Here is a 21,264-nt window from a genome sequence, read left to right as displayed (position 1 = left end):
GGGGGGGAAATTCTCATAAAGATTTGTGTGCCAGCTTGAAAGTCTGCTCAGGACTCAACACCTCCGGAAGAAAGAGTTGGTCTGTGGATCTCATCAGATTTGTTGACCATCCATCTAAGTCCGGTTGAACTGTTACACACTTGTGGCGTCGCTATCCCAGGCCTGACACACAACCAGAAAGAGTGACTGAATCTCTACACGAACGAGGTGGTGACTGAGGGCCCGAGACGCCAGCATCCACTTCTGTTCTTATTCACATTTCACAAAGGAAAGCCTTTACCTCAAATTCCCATCCAGTTGCTTTTACAAGAATAATGTTAAAATTGAGGTTATTGGTGTGTAATGTATGTAAATTGCATATTCGGTGTCAGCCATGCTTATTAGGCAGTTCCTCCATTTCATGCATATATGTATTAAGACTATCATGGTCCATTTCAAATTAGATTTCAATCGCTCAATACAGTTTCTTTTGACAAACATTTGTTAATGCTGAAACTGATTAGGGAGAAGCGGCTAAGCGTTAATATGTGTACATTAAAGTCAGGACTGCTTTTGATTCTGCTCGTATTTTCCTTTGACCACAGAGTTCAGCAGAAGCTCACACTCTTTAGTGGCAGAGGCAGGAGGATGGTGGTTTGACCATTAAGATATAAAGAAGAACTTGCCACCGATGAGCCTATTACATGGATGGACTTTGGCTGTTAAAGATAAGCTACTAAAACTAGTCACAAGGGGTGCTTTTCTGATTCATCTGTTTTAGCGAAAATCTTTGCTATCAGAAAATTTCTGCCTCTCCTTCCTTTTGTGCTGTTTCTCTGGGGAAACACAGTAAGGTTTCCTCTATTGGTACAGTCAGTCGGCTCTCGTTTCAAGAGAACTGCTTCTTTCTGGACGTTTTGGATACACGTTCAGAAGCTGTTTGAAGCTCGTATTATTGATAAGACATTTGCATTGCGCACTTGACACGCAGATTGCTGATCGGAACCTGTGCCCTCAACTTACCTTTTATTGCTCTGAAGAACCAGCCAAGCAGGTGGTCTGCCACACCAACCCTGTTCCCGAAGGAGCCCCTCGCTTCCTCCACACTTTCCAGGGACTCATCTGTGGAAGGGAGAGGAGGTGATTTTGATTAAAGAGATTTGTTGGGTGTCAAACAAAGCTGGGATGGAGACACGTTCCGTTCGAAAGCGGCTGCCCTCCAAAGCCTCTGTACCTTTCTGGTTCTTTTCTAAAGTGGCCCATGAGCTCATTCCCAGGGCTTGAGAAACCCCACATGTTTACAATGACTTCAGACTGTTTACGATCATAAATGAACACGTTTCAGCTATACCAGAAGAGCTCTGGGGCATTTGTGTATTTCCAGCCATTCTCATTCTGCTGGGGGCTGGGGGGGTTCTGCTCCCTGGTGAATATTACTGCTGTTAATTCCTCTGTTGAATCCGTGCAGGCTGTCACTGACTAACCTGGTGCCTTGGATTCTGCTCTACAGGTGGAGGCTCCTATCCTTAAAAACATGACGAGCATCTGGTTTATAGTGACTCTAGGTGTGACCTTTTGACTTAAATGTGGACAGTCGTGAGTGACAACAGGCTGGCCAGAATCTCCTTTTTATAGACGGAGGGGACACATCCAGTGGCAGCATCAGAAATCACACTCCCTAAGAGAGCCACGGGCAAACCTTTTCTGCTGAATTTGTTTTTGTGTCTGTCTACTGAGTTGATATAAATAGCAATTCTGTCAGCTCTGTCTGTCCTTCTGTGCGTTAAACAGATTAGACAGTGGCCCATGATCTTTTTTTTTTTTTTTTTTTTTTTAGGCTCATTTGAATTCCTCTAGCCACTGAAGAGGAAAAGAAAAATTGAGTGTGATCGCTTAGTTTATAACTGAGCTACTAGAACAAGAAGTTTGTCTTTGTAGTCAGACGAGCCATGTTGGGCTCTCTCGCAAGGCCTATGGTCTGAATCAACCCTTTATATGTGGTTGGAATGCGATGCAAAGCTTTTAATTTATTACTGCATTTGCAAAATGGCAATATCTAGAGAAATCTGAATACTTGCATATTTATTCAATTACGGGCTGAATGTATGCTTTGTGTCACAAACACAGAAGACTTGATTCAGTCATTAGTTGTATACTGTTTTTTGTTTTTGTTTTTTTTTTCCCCCCTCCCCTAAAGAATCTGTCTGGGTTTCATCAAAGGTGTATGTTTTTCGGTGTATAGGGCGATATTTAAAAATGGCTCTGGGCATTCAGCTTGAGGTTGGTAAACTGGAATTTCTGAGACTAGTGATTGTGATGTCCCAATGGCCAGTGCAAGGGAAAGGAAGCTGGGAGGCCTGTTGAGGGGGCGCCATTGGAAAATCACGTTTTTCTTTCTGAGGTACTCTGTGGTCCTTCAACCCATGTAGACACTGCGTAGTGTTCAGATCAGCACAACTGCTTTCCCACCACTCTGACTGACATAGTGGGAACATCCAGCTTTCAAATATTCAGTTATTTGTTGGTAAACATAATTAGAATATTCCGTTACTTTTTTTTTTTTTTAACATCAACTTCAACCTGTGGACCCATAATCCATCTGTCCCTCTGCCCACCCTCCCACACCTTTCTGAAAATGCTATACTCTGGTTTTACTGTTGTTGTTTCTTCTATTCACTTTGCAGATGCATTTTTTTGAGTTTTCCCATGTAAGTGAGGACATGAGGAGTTGGGCTTATTTCCCTTAACGTATGAGACTGTGAGGTTTGAGTGTGGATGGATGGACAAACGGACGGCTCAGTTGGTAAAGTGCTCACTGTACAAGCATTTGCACCTGGGTTCTTATGCCCAGCGCCCATGTTAGAAACTGGACACTAGGGCGCATATCTGCAGTTCCAGTGCTGAAGAAATGGAGGCTGAAGGATCGCTGGGGTTTTAGGCTATCCTGATAATTGAGTGGACTCTGTGAGCTTGAGGTGTTTAAGATGGGAAGTGATTGAGGAAGTCACTCAAAATCAACGTCCACTCTCTAACACACGGGACTACCCGTGTACTCACAGACATGTGCATTCGTATACAGTGTGCTTTGTGGAACCACAAGGTAGTGCTTTAGGCTGAAGGGAAAGTTCTTTGCTGTTGTTTTGAGGCACTGTGCGGCCGATCCACAGTGCTGAACTAGCAGGAGCGTCTTTTAAAAGAAACAACAATCCTTTTTCTCACACAAAATACTCACGTGTCACTGAAGCAACTTGCTCTTAAAAGGTTCTAGTTAACCTATTATAATCTGTTCTGAGGTTCATACATGCCCCCCCCCCATGGAGCTGATCCCCACCTGTGTTCCTCTGTGGGAAAACCCCTGCTCAGGCTTAACCCGTCCGTCTCTCAATCTCGGGCAGGATTTCTTGTTTTAGCCTCTGTGGATGTCACCCGACTATATTTATAACGTGTTGAATGCCAAGCCATCAACATTTAAAGGAACATTTCCCAGGACGTAATGAACGATTGATATCACAGGTGGAGACCCAACTCATGGCCCCATTTATCTTTAAAACGGTTTTGCTCTTGCACAGGTGAATGTGTGTTTTTAATTAATGTCAGATGCCCCCCCCCCCGCATTCTCTGGTCTCCATATAAGAACTTGGGGGTGGCTGAGAGGATGACTAACTTTAAAGGAAAGGCTACAAACGGGCTCCTAATGGTTAGGCAGGGCAGAAAAGGGGGCAAATGAAAGAAGATCCTTGCTAGTCACTTGGCTGCAGTCTGCGTGCAATTCTCTGATCTAAACAGATCCCCGAGATCAAAACCACTAGGTTTCAAGCCATCCTCCATCTTGTCTGAGCTCTGGGTGGAGGGAAGAGTTTTAGGGAGAAGGGAGTGCACGCTCGGTCTCTTCCTTCCTTTTCCTGGAGGAGGTGGAGTTGAACTTGTTGCAGGCAGGCGACGTGGGTTTCTAAGTTGTTGGAAGCTATTTATGGGTCTTAGGTTGAGCTGTGCGCAAAGTTCGGTGAAATGAAGTTTGCATGGGGAGATGCTTATCAGGGTGGAACTGCTCTGCAGTTCTTTAAATGCAGGTTTAGTTCATAGGAAATTAGAGAGAAAATCCAGGCTGCCATCTCATCAAAGCCCCAGAGGATGCCGAGCACAGAGATTTTTCTTTCTATAGTTAGAATTTGAAGTCCCAAAGGGTCAATTAGCATTTAGCAAACATATCCGAAAGCCGTCTCGGACCAAAGCTGATCTATGTTTGATCTTCCACAGTCGTGTTCTCAGACTGGTTGCTTAAGTGGTCGTGGGTTTGAGAGCACACTCTTTAGAGGGCTACTGCGATTGTGAGAAAGTCCCCGAAATGAGAAGAGTTAACAGCAGGTAATGCTATTCCTCGTGGAAAGAGTTGAGGACTCTGCTAAGTGATGAATGAGGGTGTCTGACCCACATCTGTTTTGCATTAGAATGGAACATTGCCCTGACATCCCCTGGAACATTTGTCAAGATTCCCCGGACAGAGCTTCTGTAAATTACATGCTGCGAATGTGTCAGGGTCAGATAAGAGGATATCATTAACTTCCCAAGTTTACTCAGGGCTCTGTCAGTCCATCGGAATACGCTATGGGCCAACAATTTTTCCTTGGGCTATTTTCTTATATTTTTCATTCACAGAAGGAAAAAAAATGTGTGCCTTATCCCCCAATATTGAAGTGTTCCTTTCTCATAAATCATATTAATTATAGACATGGTCCTAAAGCATATTAAATGCAGGCATGCGTAAATGAATTAAAACATATGAGAGGTTTATTATGTCCAGGGTGGGTCCAACATAGTCTAGTATCTATTGTGTTTAACAAGCGAACTGATTTTTTGTCTAGGTGGACTGAACCTTTTCTAATAGAATTCATATTTTTTGATGATAGGTAGAAATGGCGCGACTGTTCATCATTGGCTAGAAGTAAAACTAGATACACACATACCCATGCATGTATATGTACCCCTTGGGAGCCATTTCTAGGCCTCAATTTCTATTTCATTCATTAGTCCTTAAAGGAATTTGCTTGGCTGAGAATATAGCTCAGTAGCCGAGTGCTTGCCTAGCATGTATGAGGCTCAAGGCTTAGATCCCATCCCTTTAAAAAACAAAAGGAGAATAGCAATGAAAACACCATCCAGTGCATGGCTGTCAACTTATCCTATAGCCTAGTGAGGAACAGGTACTGGGAGGAATTCAGAAACCGGATGTGATTTCTGCGATTGGTCTCTAGACAGAAGTAGACGTTAGTCGGGACACTTCCCACTGTGGTACTTTGCAAATAAAACTTGGAAGCTTGCGTGGCACACACGGGTGCAAAGGCACCCATTGTCTTTTTCATCCCTCATTAAACACTGCTACTTGTGCATAACACGTGAGCTGAGGATTAAAAAAAAAAGCACATCCTTAGCTAAGCAGGTTCCATGCTTCTCTATGTAGTTAGGTAGCCATCCTCCTGCCCCTTTGCCTAGCTCTCGAGTTGGGTGAGAGGTCACCATGCAGACCCCAAGAGAAACGTCTGCCTTTAGGCAACATCCCTCTTTCTTGCAGCTTTCAAACGGACAGGACCCAAATCTAATTATTTAGATGCTAATCAATTGCAGAATAATTCCTAAGGCATTTGAATCTGAAGATGTTTTCTGAGCCGCATGCATCGTTTAAAATTGAGGTTTTGCAGCCTCAAAAGTACACTTGCTAAGATTTAACCGTTAGTGGACCCCAGGGATACCTGTGTTGACAAAAGGCATTCAACTTTTTTTTTTCCTACTTTGGAGATAAATCACATCTTAAAAACTGTGTAGTCAGTAGAGTTTGGGAGGGAAGGGTAAAAGGATCAACAACCGAACAAGTGTGTCTATCATATACAAGTAACTCACTGAAGCCTTTTGTTTAAAATTAACTAAATGTGTTTTGTTAAATTCTAAGTCAGAAAAACGTCTGATTACTTGAGAGCAAGAATAAAGACAGGAGCATGAATTCCTCCCAAGGCTAGAAGAAGCGCTTCTGAACACCCCCTAATTTGCTTTGTCATTTTAGATCTCTGATAAGTTCTGAGCATTTTTGAGGGAGGGACGGCAGCAAAGCCATAATGTCTGTGCCAAGACAAATATTTTCCAGACACATTGTTTTAAATGTAAATCTTAATTTGGCCCATAGGGTTTTTTTTTTAATCTTTTATATTTAATCTTACAATAGGGAAATTAATTCAAGAGAAATGCGGCATGGAGCAGTTGTAAAGAGTTGCTCTCTCCTGAACCATGTAATCTCCCAATCAAGATGTAAACAACTTACTCAGAATCCTGAAATTTGAGCATGAGCTGCAAGCGATCTGCAGAGAAAAAGTCGCTAATAAAATGGGCGATGGGAGAGCGGGAGGAAGGAAGAAGTGTGGGTCCAGAACGGCAAGGTTTGGGATTTGTTTTTAAAGGTCACCCGTGAAACAGGCTAGAGGTAGTGCCTGGGCCACACTTCGGGGGTCATTCAGAACTCTGCTTAATAGAGTGTCTTAATTCAGACACCTCGATTAGGCGTGTTATATAACTGGATGCAAAAACCAAGAGTCATAGAAAGTGGGGACACTCAGAGAGTAGATCAAGGTGCTTGCCACCCAAGGAGGCTGAGGACCTGACTTCCATTGCCAGAACGGGCATGGTGGAAGGAGAGGACCAACTCAAGCAGGCTGTCCTCTGACTTCCATAGTCATATTGAGGCACACTCTCCTCATCCCCCAACACACACACACACACACACACACACACACACACTCACACATAAACACACACTCACACACATAAACACACACACACACACCACACACACCACACACACACTCACACACAGACACACACACACACACACAGGTATACACACACACATACACAGGCACACACATACAATCACACACACACACACACACACACACACACACACGCACACACACACACACACACACACACACACACACACACTCACACAAACACACACACACACACACACACACTCATACACACACACACACACACACATTCTTGCATGCACATGTGCACAGACACAAATGCATTTGCACATACTGTCAAACCGTCAAAGTGAGCCCTCATCTTTCCCCCATAGGATGAAACCTTGCTTTAAGGAAGCCTCTCTTCCTCCTAGTTAATCTCCATCACTTACCTGTCATTTCCTAGAAATGTGGTCGGCATTTGGGAGGCAGGATGGAGCAGCTTTGAAATTGTTTTCTTCAAAACTATTTTTGAAAGCAAAGCAATTGTGCGCCCCCCTATACTCAATTAAAAATTAAAAAGCCAGCCTTGTAGTAGACATAGATTATTAATGGTACCAGGGAGGGGTGTGGGGATTTACTTTACAACAAATGACGACTTTATTATAGGCTTCGAACAACCAATTGCTATAGGAAAAATAAGCCTAGAGGACACACTGGAGATGTTCTTAGACAGACGAGGGCCGTGTGGCATTCCATGACCGTATTGGGGGAGGGCTAAGAAACGTATTTACTAACTTCTCGTGCAGAAAAAGAAGTTTCCGTAGTTTTCCTTGAAGCACATGAAGCATAAAATAGCTTTTAAAGAAACAGACATAGAAGTGTAACGGGACCCTTCCGTAGAGATTTGAGGTTTTGAATTCTGTCAAGGAAAATTGGTGCCATTTCTATTGATATGTTCACCTCTTCCCACAGATTTCTATTTTAATTTCTAAATGACAGGTTATTAAAATGGTGGCTGCCTCGAGGTTTCACAGTATGAATTACTGAGAAAAATAATGATGATTATTTACTAGTTTTTTCCCCTCTTCCTTCTCCAGTCGCCTCCTCTTTGTTCTTCTCTTTTGAGACTAGGTTTCTCTGGGTCTCTCAGGCAAGCCATAATTCTGCAGTCTTTGTGCCTCGGTCTCCTGAGAGCTGGGATTTTAAGCCCTTGGTATCTCCACCCCCAGCTTTCAGTCCTTAAGTTGTAAGGACCTCAGTGAAAGTAAGCATTTGTATCACAGTGACACTCTGTGGGGCTTCCTCAGGCAGCGAAAGCGACCAAGGGCAAGTTGTTTCAAGTTCTTTTTATTCCTTCCCTGGGCTGTGGTGCTAAGGGCTTTCCTAAGCCAGAAGCAGTTATCTCTTTGTTTGTTTAAGACAAGATCTCTTTATGTAGCTTTGGCCAGTATATTGAGCAGCCCTGTTGGTTTGAACTCAGAGATCCTCCTGCCTCTGCCCCCAGAGAACTGGGATTAAAGGTGCGTGCCACTCCATCCTGCAAATGCTTTAGCGTCTTCAAGGCAGTCTCTCCATTTTCCTAGAAAACAGCGATGTTTTCTCTATCTTCCAATAGCTAACCCAAGTTCTTAAGGTGAAGTTTTGTTCTAATTCTTTTCTTAACACAAATGCTGCAAAAAGGTGCTGAACCAGCAGGGCCATGGACTGTTGTGTTGTTGTTGTTTTCCTCGGGGGAAGCCTCTGGGCAGCCATAGTGGTGCACACCTTTAACCCTAGCACACGGGAGGTAGAGGCAGGCAGACCTCAGTGAGTTCAAGACCAGCCTGGTGTACATAGTGAGTTCCAGGACAGCCAGGGTTATATAGAGAGATTCTATCCCAACACACAAACCAACGGCCCTCCACCCCCACCCCAACAAACAAATACCATTTTGTTTCCTTCCCCTTGGAAAAAAAATATTATCTTTTCCTTCAAAGTTATGCAACTAGAAATGTGTGGCAGGGGATTTTTAAAAGTTTGTCACGAGAATGTAAATGTTTAGCTCATGGGAGGTATGTATGTATGTTTTGAATAAATTCTGTCTGTACCTATATATTCCATCTCTCTCTTAAAGTCACATACAGTGAACTGAGTTTAAAAAAAATATACCTTCCTGAAAGACACCATTCATTTAAAATTGAATTCCCTTTTACCCGATATTTACCCGATACCACTGGATATTTTCTTTTCAGGACTGATAGAGTCGAAATGGCCTTTCCTAAGTGCTTATTTAACACAGTTTATTACAGCATACATCCCCCTTCAAATGAAGAAAATAACTTGTAAACACTTTTATAAGCACTATAAACTTATAAAACAACTTATAAACTTATAAACACGGGCATATCCTACTGGAAGCCTTCTGTTGGAGCAGTGGTTCTCAACTTGTGGGTCACGACTCCTCTGGGGGGGTCAAATGACTCTTTCACAGGGACATCATATTAGATGTCCTGCACATCAGATATTCACATTACAGTTCATAACAATAACAAAATTACAGTTATGGAGTAGAAACAAAATAATTTTATGGTTGAGGGTCAGCCCACCATGAGGAACTGTATTAAAGGGTCCCAGTGGCAGAAGGTTGAGAATCCTGTTCTGGTGCCTGTCTTCCTATAGCCGTGAGGCTGTGGATTTGCATTTCGTTTTGTTAAAGTCATTTGCTTGGAACCCCACATAAAACTATGCTTGACTTTTCCACACAGTTTGCCACATAGTGCCAACAGATTTAGATTCCTGGGATAGTTTTCAGAATCTGAATTTACTGCGTGTGAAGTTCTGCTTTTACCTGCCTTCCTATCAGTGATCGGAAGAGAAGATGGGGCAGGGGTGGGGGGTGGGGGAGTGACCTTTTGGATGGAGAAAGGCAGCATGCGTCTCTCTGGGATGCTTATCTTGTGGTCCCACTGAAGATGGATCAGTTTAAAACTTTGAGATTTTGTTTACTTCTAAGGTTACACAAACTTTCCCCAAAGGAGGTTATGGGATCTTGTTTTTCCACTCTGAGTCAAAGAGCTTCATGGGGATGTAGGAGCAACTTCAAACCCCACCGTGAGAGAGTCCTTAGGTCTAGGAGTATTTCGCCTGAACTGCCAGTGTATAAATGCAGCTTTGTGCATAGCACAGTGGACTGTGGTCTGCTTTCTTTTTTTTTTTTTTTCAAATTGCAGGACCATGATGGGCTGTTGTGCAGCTCAGGGTACCCCACTTGAATACCTTTTCAGTAGGACTGTTTGCTTTTTTCTGAGGAGGTTTCCCTACAAGCTCATAGATGGCTTCTGCAGTTGCCTTTTGAGAGAAGCCAGTTTCTTGTGTCGATCTTTTCTAGTTTTGAATGAATTACCCAATGATATCCATGATGAAAGGATTGGGAGGGCCATTGAATATGAGTTTAGGAAAAGCTTCGTTCAAGGAGCCGATCTGAGAGCTTTTGTTCTACGATTACCGTTTGCTAAGGTGTCATATCCTCTGGGGTCATTTTTGACCTTGAAAAAACCCTCACATATGTCCATCCCTTTTGGCACTTCTTATAAGCAAGATGGGTGTCGAAGAGGAAAGGAGGGTAATGGAAGCACGTGATTGGAGGATCTTTTGGTTTGCTTCGGCTTTTTGACATTGTTGGGGGGGGGATGTCTCACGTTATAGCCCAGGTTAGCCTGCAGCTCAGGGCAATCCTTTTACCTCAACCTTCTGAAGGCTTGGATTGTAGACCTTAGCGAGCATGCCTGCCTGCTTGGAGAATCTTTCACCGTTCGTTTGGCGGCTTCCAAGCAGTGCTAGGTTGGGAAGGCAGCAGGTGTCACCTCTCTCAGGTCTCACAGACCAACGGGGGTTGGGGGAGTAAAGTCATAGAGTAGGCCTAATGAGGGGAGCACAAGGGGGCACGGGGAGAAGGATCTCTAGTTGCTCAGTGAGGGACCAAAGAGAAGCTGCTTTAAGAGAGAACTTGGTGAAAAGAGACACGGAGGTCTTAGGATACTTGCTCGAAAACTTGACTTAAATTTATTTTTTAATTTTTTCAGGGCTGGGAGGAGTCAAACACATACCTGAGTACATACACCCACATATACATATGCATATATAAACACACACAAATATATATGTATATACATACATGTACAAACCCACATATGTACATGTATACACACAAATATGCAAATGACTTTTAATTGTATGGCTGGGGACGTAGCTGTGTGTAACTTGCTCAGCATCTACAATCCTTGAGTCTAACGCCCAGAAACACACACACACCACACACGCACACACACACACACACACACACACACACACACACACACAGAGGCATGCACACACGTGCACATCACTCGGGTATCCAGATGAGCTATATTAGATGGTTTTCTCTCTAGGTTGACATAACATCTCCCTCTCTCTGTCGCTTCTTTGCTTTTCTTTTGAAATTCCAGGCTGATGCTATCACAGAAGACATGGTGTAATCTCTCCTTCTCTGTCTTCCTCCTCCTCTCCTTCCTTCTTTTCCTTCTCCCTCTCCTTCCTTTTGCTGAAACTGCCTTCAGATGTTATCATGGGGTGAGGTCATGTGGCTGCCACTTTGAATCGGGGTCAAATCCCTCAGAAAAAGGTCCTCAACAGCTTTCTAAAGACATAAAAGTTGGCCTTTCAAGATCTTAAGCTGGTATGGGGCTGCCATCTGTTTCTACCCCCACTTTAACTTCTTCCACTCTGCCCCTCATTGCAGGTAATGGGACTTCTGACCAACCACGGTGGGGTACCGCACCAGCCTCAGACCGACTATGCTCTCTCCCCTCTCACTGGGGGCCTGGAACCCACGACCACGGTGTCAGCCAGCTGCAGTCAGAGACTGGAACACATGAAGAATGTGGACAGTCTGCCCACATCTCAGCCCTATTGTCCCCCACCTATAGCACCACAGGCTACAGTATGGACCCTGTCACGGGCTACCAGTATGGGCAGTATGGACAAAGTAAGCCTTGGACGTTCTAGGGGGTAGTTCCTCCTGGAAGGGAGAGAGATCGCCTCTTGTTTGAGAACGGGGAACTGGAGGCATGGTTAAGCCCTTCATCCCGGTATCAGTTTTGTGGCAAAGCCAGCTGATTGCTACAGCACTGGCTCCCTTGTGTAATTATTTGCTTAACTGATGTCAATAACATCTTGCAGTTATTAATTGCTGGGACGGAAAACCGGATTGTCAGTAGGTAAAACATGGAGGTTGGCCAAAATGAAATAACCTCTGGCATTAGAAACACATGTTCTTAATGAGGTCAGCGCCAGGATCATTTGGGGATAAGCCCAGGACACAGAGTTGTGTCAAACTTGTCTCAGGAATAAAAATATTAGTCTCGATCCTTTGATACCGTGGTATTAAATATGACATTGTCAGCCTGTAGCTGATCTTGCCCCTAACTGTGAATTGTCCCAGCATGACCTAAAAACCTGCGTGTGTTTCCTTACAGGTGCCTTTCATTATCTCAAGCCAGATATTGCATAAGTGAACTGTCCACATGGAGCCCTGTTTCCGGCCTCCACAGACTAGACATGAAGAATCTTCTCAGAAACAAAACATAACAAAACAATAATAATAAAAAAACAAAAGAATAAATTTAAAAAAATCAGCTTTTGGGGGAGGTGGAGACGAAAGAAAGCGATTGATTTTCTTTCTCCAGTAGTTGCTTTCAGACTCTTTGAACAAAAAACAGGGGAGGCAAGGAAGACCCAGAGCTATAAAATGCACCATTTTAAGACAGTGACGTAACCTGGCTACATATCAGAAATGTCCCCAACTCTTTGTTGCTGATCAAGAAGCTAAAACATTCCATTTGTGTGTGTGTGTGTGTGTGTGTGTGTGTGTGTGTGTGTGAGAGAGAGAGAGAGAGAGAGAGAGAGAGAGAGAGAGAGAGAGAGAGAGTTTCATGGGCTGGTTTGAATAAGCATAATGTTCCCATATATTGTAATTGAATTCTTGAAAGTTAACAGGTTTGATGTCTAAGGCTGACCAAGTTTGTGACATTCACACTGCTTACGTAATGAATTGGAAGTGGAGGAATCCTTGACTTTGACACACTGGAAACTGATCTGAAAACCAACACCACCATTTTACAGGATGCTAGACTAGACTCGAAGGATCTCCCCAATAAATAATTGTCATACCTTCATTCGTAACCTAGTTGCCAACCGATGTCCCTGGCATGTCTTGTAAAAAGATGTGGGATAGTGAGAAGAAGTGTGTTATCTGCTGTGGGGATAGATGGATGTCATCCACTTCCCAAGTCACATTGATTTGGAAGCCAGCCTGGGTGGGGGGAAGGGCATGACCGAGAGGAAGTGACACCCATCACATAATCTGCTTCTCAGCGTGCAATACTGTGTACCTCACAGATGCTTTGGCCATGGCCAAGGCGATAGAAATGAAATCAGAACTATATTTTTGCAGGTGTTTTTATTTTTGCAGCCCATAACCCATCGTTGTAGAACGCAGTGATGTTTGCGCGTTACTAAACAACCCACATCCTGCTTGCTCTCTTTGCTCAGAGACCCTGTCTGAGAATGAAGCTTTCTACAGCAGTGACGTTTACATTCTCGTCTCTTTTCTACGAAAGGCAGGGCTTGAGCAGAAATGTCCACGTGGCTCTCGTGTACTTTTAAATTATACAGTGATACCCAATATTAAAGGATGGTAGGGAACAGAGGTTTACATGCATTTATGCGGTGACACTTAGGATGTCAATAAATCTGTGTTTTGAAATGTTAAGAGGAAGATGAAGGTGGGCGGTGCTGTTATTTATTTCTTTCTATTCTTGGAACCATGAATGAGGTAGGCACAAATACATTCCCTTTAGATGTAAGAACAATGAGGTAGTGTGTTAGCAGGACTAGACATAGAACTGAGTTATTTTATACGTTGGACAAGGGTGATGGAACAGGAGACATAGTATCTTTGTGTTGCAGCCTCAACCAACAATGATGTGTTGTAAAAATGTCTTTCATGTAAAAAGTGCAGTAAATATTTACTATTTATAATGAATAAACAGTTAATGAAAACGTGCCTAACGCTTCTTTTTTGGTGGGGGTGGTGGGGCTGAGGATGGAATGGGGAATGAATGAGAAAGGTGACTAAGCAGGGGCAATCCTCCTGCTGGTCCCTGGCACATGGACCTGTGACATGGACAGGAGTTACATATAAACACAAGATGCTGGCTTAAACCCACTCTGCAGGACTGAGTTTACAACATCAGGGATGTGGAATCTAGGAGCGCACCCTCCTACTCTGTCTCCCAACTTTGGTTCTCCAACTGTCTACCATCTTTGGTTCTCTTGGAGATGTCAATTCCTTTCAACCTCATTTATAAATGTGTTCCCCAGTACACCAGGATCTAACGTCATCTCCCAAATTCCTCCACGTTGAAAATTAATTTTAAAGACTTTTGTTTTAGCAACTTATTTCAGCCTTGGAAGGAAATAGCACTGCCTATTTCTGTCGTAGTTTTCCTTTCTTTCTCTTCTCCCCCCACTCCTTCCCACACTTATCCATGAGAGCCTAGATATGTGAGGTGTAACACTAGACACTGGTGCTGTGACTCTACAACGTGAAGAGGCAGAGGGCTGAAGGTGCCGTTTCAATCCATTTGGACAATTACTTATTGCGAGCAATCACTATAACTACTAAACTCTCGTATTCACTTATTCCCTCAATGTCTCATGTGATGTCATTTTAACTCTGTGACAGCTGTCTGTGGCCAGAAACTGCTATATTGGGTAGCATTGATGTAGAACATTCTAGAACTTTGTGGTAGGGAGTTCTGTTGGTCAGCTTATCTAAAACATGTAGGATTTTAACTATCCTAAAGAAATACAGTAGGTAAAAGTTTCTAAATTATAAAAATGCCTATCCTCCTTTCAGCTTCCACTTGTTCTTTTGATCCAAACATGTTGTTCTTTTTCTGATAATTATCTTTAAAAAAAAATGTAGTCATAGGAAAGGAAGATGATTGTCACCAAACGCTTGATTTTTGTCAGTTCTCACAGGAATCCTGTGAGGTGGGTGTCTTTTGCCCTACTTTACAGCCTAGTGGACCCAGGGCCAGAGTTGTCAAGTTAGGCTGTGCTAACACCACATGTAGGTAGGAGCAACGGAAGCAGAGGTTCCACCAAACATCAGAGAAGAGGCCACATAATTTACTGCTCCAAAAGCTGCTTCAAATACCCATTGCATTGTGTCAACCTAGTCTCGTGCCAAGCCCAAGTTGAAAACAGACATTTAAAAAAGTAATTCATTCTCGGTGCATGAGAGACATGCTGCCAGGACTCGGATTTCACAACAGAAGCTGGCCTTCCCAGGGCCCTCTCTTGCCTGCCTCCTGACCCCAGGACCTGCCATGTGTGGCCCAGCTCTCTTTCTGATATATGTCTTTATGCCCTTCTCTTATTTCTGATGTCTTCGAAGCTGTTGCTTTGCTGGCAGTTCTCATGTTCAAAGTCTCCATAGATCTTTCTTGCTCTGATTTTTCTTTTCGTCTAATCAATCTCCAAGAAAATGAATGCCTGACTTCTCCCCTGGGCTGGAGTCCCAACTCTCATCTTTTGGGACAGGCCACAGTGAGGACTCTGAACCCTTGACATTTAACTAAGCTTGACCCTGTTTATACGTGATTGTATCACCATTCCCATGCATTTGAAAGGCTGAAAGTAAAACTTACAATCAGAATTAAAGATTGTCAGATTGTGGCCATCCTATGGTCAGCTTATTGAGTCATTCTTACGCAGTTTCACTAGGAGTAGGCATCATATTTCACAAATATTTTACTCCTGTAACTCAATCTGGAGGTGTATTCACACACACACACACACACACACACACACACACACACACACGAATATTCAAGCACAGATGAAAGGTATGCTTAAATGGACAAGGCTCCTGGCCCATGGTTGTGAATTTAGAAATGGAAGAGAGGATGGGTGAATGCAATGATCTGAGTAGACAAGGGATAGATGAATCTGTTCTCACACTGTATCAATTAGAGTTAAATTAGCACATAGGACCAGAGCCAGAGTCTCTATAGAGGCAAATTTACTCTAGGGACAAAGATTGGGTCTTAGTTATTGGGAGTGAACCTTTTTTTGGTGTTCAACAACTCACTGTTAAACAGAGCCAATATCAAACAAGAAAAAAGGCACCAGTGTCAAGAAACGGGGCATATGACAGACCCTAGGTAGAGACAAGCACTGACAGACCCGAAGATTAGCTTTGGGATAAGATGTATGAAGGAGATGGGAGAGAGTGTTTGTCTGGGGCTTCTCACTAGAACAGCTGTGATCTACGCCACACTTACCTTCTCCACAGAGCCTTCTCAGTGTCGCTGAGCTCATCCCAGGAGCTTAGCCCCACGTCTCTCCCACAATAGGCGCCCCGAACCCACCTGTGGAATAAATGAATGAAGAACGAATCAAGAGCAACTCTTTTCTAGAGCTCTAGACAAGGGGACATCTGATTCATACATGACCGAAGGCTGAGGTTGGATTGATACAAAGACCAAGGGAAACAGTTGGAGAAAGGGGGCCTAAAAAACCAGTGTGTCCCCTATTATAGTGTTTCTGATGGGTACTGGGGATCCTATAGGAAATTTGTTGAGTTTAACACACACACACACACACACACACACACACACACACACACACACACAGAGAGAGAGAGAGAGAGAGAGAGAGAGAGAGAGAGAGAGAGAGAGAGAGAGATCCATCTTTGACCACGATGAAGCCTTGAAGCCTCATCCGCATATCGCCAAGGAAGTTGACCTTGTCACATTTGAGAAATGACTTCCCCATTGAGTCCTCATTTCTCCTCTTAAGTCAGAGAGCAGGATGTGGGGATTCAGATGGTCCAGTGATAGCACCTGAGATGTGAGGTTCCATTGGATGGTCAAGGGAGCTGTTTTCACACCATGGCCTCTTCAGCAAGAGGCGTTCAAAGCTTATCCATTGGACTCCAATCCTGCTTGGCTTCTTCCCCAAGAAGTGCGGGGCCATATTTTCCAGGTTCTTGTGACCCTGTGGCATTCTGGAGAGCCTTGAGCACATATTGTCCTGTTCATCTGGCTTCCCCACTCCATGTAGCCCAGACTCATACCATACCTGAGCCTCAGAAAAGATCCTGCCCATGATGGATCTTTTTATTATTTGAGTGCTGCGGGACACAAGTCTGAGATTTCTGTCTTACATTTATGAATTCATTGCACATTTACTGAGCTCCTAGTTGATGCTGGGAGGTAGGGCTTCAGTACCATCGAGACAGTTCCCGCTGTCAGAAGACTGCAGATAGAATGAGCCAGGTCAGTAAGGAGGGTTCAGATAAGAACTAATGTGTAAGCAATGACTTATGTAGGACCTACCTACGGAAAGGCTAAAGCTCCAGTAAACACTGGAATGCTTTTCAGAGAAACCATTCTGGAGGCTGGATATCCGAGTACGTGAATCAGAAACGACTTGGGCAGATGCAGTGGCAAAGGGTAGGGTCTGTTTTTCTGTCAGGTTGGCTTCTGCATTTCCAGACAGCAGAAGCCAGAGAAATCAGACTGGGGCTGAGCCTTCCACATTGAAGAGCAAGGAAGAGTTTACAGCCAGACTGCTATGAAAATCCACAGAGGTGTGGACTCCAAAGATCTCAGATGAGGTGAAGTGGGGGTGCCCCTTTGCTAAAGAATTTATCTAACACTTTGATCTTGAGGGCAGACAATAAAACATAGGAAGGAACATATATGTGCGGTGATGGTCACCTTCTTCAGCTGACCCCATAAGCTATGGGAAATGTAATACTGGCCCACTGTGGGGCAGCTGCCCTTACATTGATGAAGGGCTCTGCTGGAGGGTTCCAAGCTGCACCATGCTGTGTCCTTTGCTTCCAACAATGAAATGTCCTTCCTCACCTCTGCTTAATGTTCTGGGCTGACCAGTGAAAGCCATTCTTAAGCCAACTACCCAGTTGTGAAGACTTGCCTGTCAATCTTTATATTTAACCTTGCTGACTCAAGGGAAAGTTTGTCTATTTTCTTTCTATGTTTTTTTTTTTTGAGGGCCAAGTTGACCTTCTTCTTTGGGACAAGTTGCACATGCCCTCACTGCCTATATACGATAACAGTCTCTAGGTTGTAAGAGCTCAGAGTTATACATGTAGATGACAAAAAGCAGTTTTGGATGTCAAAGGCTTTCTTTCTTCCTCAGGTGTTTTATAGTTCAGATTATATTAACTTTGAAGATTCCGATCCCCTCCTTATGGGCTCAGAAGTGTAGACTGCTCTTGGGGCCTAATCCATTTCTAGAAACACAGGTGGGAGCTGAGTCCCCCTGCAGAAGTATTTGAGCCTGGAAGATATGGCTTTAATCAGAGTCCCATAAAAACAAAACCCACAGATTTAGGCAAAAAGCTTGAGTTGGGCATCTCAATAAGAGAAGAGAGATTATTTGTACATTTGAAGGGGCACAGGATAAAGGGTTGTACCTACCTGGCCACAATAGGATCATGATTGTACTTAGGAAGGATGAACAAGGGAGGGAAAGGGGGAGGGAGGAAAAAGGGTGGGGGAGTCATCTCTAATGGGGGCATGCGGACATCTCGAGGAAACCTCAAGAAGAGAAATCCAGGGGCTGAGGAGAGGGCAGTTAAGGGTCCTGGCTACTCTTCCGGAGGTCCTGGTTCCAATTCCCAGCACCCACATGGCAGGGGCTCACAACTGTAGTCCTATGAGATCTGATGCTCTCTTCTTGTGGGCAGACCTACATGCAGACAAAACAAAATATACACAAAAGAAATAAAACTTTAAAAGATGCTCACACATTAAAAAGAAGAGGAGGAAGAAATCTAGGGGAAAGAATTCCCAGTCCCGCCTTCCTGCCTTCCTGCCTTCCTTTGCTGGGGTCCTTATTGTCTGAATCTGGTTAGAACTTGGAGGAATCAAACATTCCAACTGACAGCCATATCCTAAACGGAGAGCAGGAAAGGGAAGGGGAAGGGAAGGGAAGAAGGGAAGGGAAGGGAAAGGAAAAGAGAAGGAAGGGAAAAGGGAAGGGAAAAGGGAAGAGAAGGGGAAGGGAAAAGGAAAGGGAAGGGAAGAAGGGAAGGGAAGGGGAAGGGGAAGGGAAGGGTCTGGTTTTTGGACAGAAGTCTGCTCTGCAATCTGAGTGTTTGTCCCTCTCTCTCCAAATCCTTTCATTTTCAGTTTTATTTTGGCAGTTGTCAAATCTCCCAACTTACTTCTTCAATGGAATAAAATCGTTGCCATTTCCACTTGGCTAGTGTGCAGTACATGTGTAGTTCTTTAAAAACTATTATTCATTTGTTCTTTTAATTGGCATACAAAATATTAGGTTTAGGTTTCATGCGGGATTTTCAAACACAATCTGCTTTTGGATGTCCCCTCTCCCCATCTCCCTGACCTCTCACCCCCTTCTGCCATGTGGCCTTTGTTCCACATTCATATTCATAGTACATTTTTTTTATTACTATTCCCTCTTCCTCAATAACTCTCTGCCCTCTCATGGTCCCATTTCTATTTCCATGACCTATACAAACATACTCACATCCACAAACATATATAAACATTAAAAGACAGGGTATGCCTATGCGAGAGAACACCAGACATACACAGAATGCCTTCAGCGTAGTAGATGTATTTGTTTTTGGTTGCGATCCATCTAAACACCAAGTTCTCTAACTGTGCCCTAGTCTTTCAGGCTTTCTGATATACTGATATAAATGGTCTCTTAAAATTGAAACAGTACAAAAGGCATTTATTTAGGACTTTGGTTATTTACTACATCTGTTTTAGGTTCCAGATGTTGGAGAGGGAAAAAAATAGATCGTAATTCTTATATTTAAGCAGCTCTGATCTATGGATGAATTTATAATATAATTTGTAAAAGAATTTGATGAAAGCTAAATTTTAGTTTTCTTTTGTACTAACAACGAAGAAAGGACTCACTTAAAAAAAAGCTATGTGGGTTCGGTCCCCAGCTCCGAAAAAATGAACAAAAAAAAAGCTATGGTGAGACACGACTATATAGAAAATATGAAACCTTCTTAGTAAAATCAGGTTTGTAAAAATCACAAAAGCAATCACTAATAAATGAAGTTACATAGCAATTATATTTCAGAGCACTCTGTCTCTGTTCATAAGGACTTACAGACATTTCTATTTACCAAATCATCAGTGATTGGTAGCTTAAATTACTTCATATTTGATAATAATAAGACCTCTATCTTTAGAAAAGCTCCGTCAATTTGGTTTTATTCCAACTATAAGAAAATAATGACCACACATAGCATTGCAGTTCTAACCTTGAATCCAGGAAGAGGAAGAACGAAGCAGGACCTGCTGTGTGTGGGGGGCCTGCCTGACCTACTAGAATCCCACACCTGGCGTGTCTACACAGTGAAACCTTATCTCAGAGATGCCAAAACTAAACCTAGAGCTGAAAATTAGAGGCGATCCTCTTATTGCAGAGAAAGCGTAGCTGTTACTCTATGGTGTTAGGATCACTCTACCTTTACTTCTTCCTTTCGTTCTTTAGCAAAGAATGCTTAGGGGTTTTCAGGGCTGTGTGTGTGTATTGTATCTGAGTGTATGTGTATGTGTGCATATCTGCACATGCATGCTTGTGTTATGCATGTGTACCTGCACATGTGTGCAGAAGCCAGAGGTCGATGACTTCCTCAGTAACTCTTCACTTTATTCTTTGAGACATGGGCTCTCCCTGAATCTGGAGCCAAGTGCTTGGTTGGACTGAGTGGCCAGTGAGGCCCAGGGATCTACTTGTCTCTGCCTCCCCAGTGCTAGGATCACAGACACGTGGCGCCTCACTTAGCGTTTAGTGGGTGCCAGGGAGCTGAACTTGGGTCTTTGAGCTTACCTGGTGACTACTTACACACACTGACACATCTCCCCAGCTCACATGTCAAATGTCTTCTTTTTTTTTAGTGAAAAAACTTAGAAAGAAGCAGAAGTGCTACTTTTGCCAGCTCTTGCATCACGGTCTCATTTCTGTATGTGCCCACCATAATTCCTAATACTTTTTGGTGACTCTCATGATTTAGCCTAAATTACTAGACTTTTATGTGTTCTGTTTCTTCTATTTGCGCAAAACTGCTCTGTTCACAATTTCCCAAACAGGAAACAGTAATTTCTTTCTTTCTTTCTTTTTTTTTTTTTGAGTTTTTTTTCCTTCTTTATTAACTTGAATATTTCTTATTTACATTTCGATTGTTATTCCCCTTCCCGGTTTCCGGTCCGGCCAACATCCCCCTAACCCCCCCCCCCCCCCCTCTCTTTTGCTGTTCCCCCCCCCAACCCCCCCCCTACCCCCCCCCCCAACAATCACGTTCACTGGGGGTTCAGTCTTGGCAGGACCCAGGGCTTCCCCTTCCACTGGTGCTCTTACTAGACTATTCATTGCTACCTATGAGGTCAGAGTCCAGGGTCAGTCCATGTATAGTCTTTAGGTAGTGGCTTAGTCCCTGAAA

General features: G+C 43.5%; 1 protein-coding gene across 1 annotated transcript in view; it reads left to right on the top strand.

Annotated features, from left to right (window-relative positions):
* Pax3 (paired box 3) overlaps positions 1 to 12,243 on the top strand; it is a 94,983-nt gene extending 82,740 nt beyond the window's left edge. Inside the window, 3 exon segments of the mRNA XM_032899588.1 lie at positions 11,473 to 11,650; positions 11,653 to 11,718; positions 12,209 to 12,243. Of these exon segments, the coding sequence (XP_032755479.1) occupies positions 11,473 to 11,650; positions 11,653 to 11,718; positions 12,209 to 12,243 (279 nt within the window).
* Positions 12,244 to 21,264: the final 9,021 nt, after the last annotated feature.

Source organism: Rattus rattus, chromosome 4 (assembly GCF_011064425.1).
Source record: "Rattus rattus isolate New Zealand chromosome 4, Rrattus_CSIRO_v1, whole genome shotgun sequence".
In the NCBI taxonomy this organism is placed as follows: Eukaryota; Metazoa; Chordata; class Mammalia; order Rodentia; family Muridae; genus Rattus; species Rattus rattus.
This window is presented reverse-complemented; position numbering and strand designations above follow the sequence as displayed.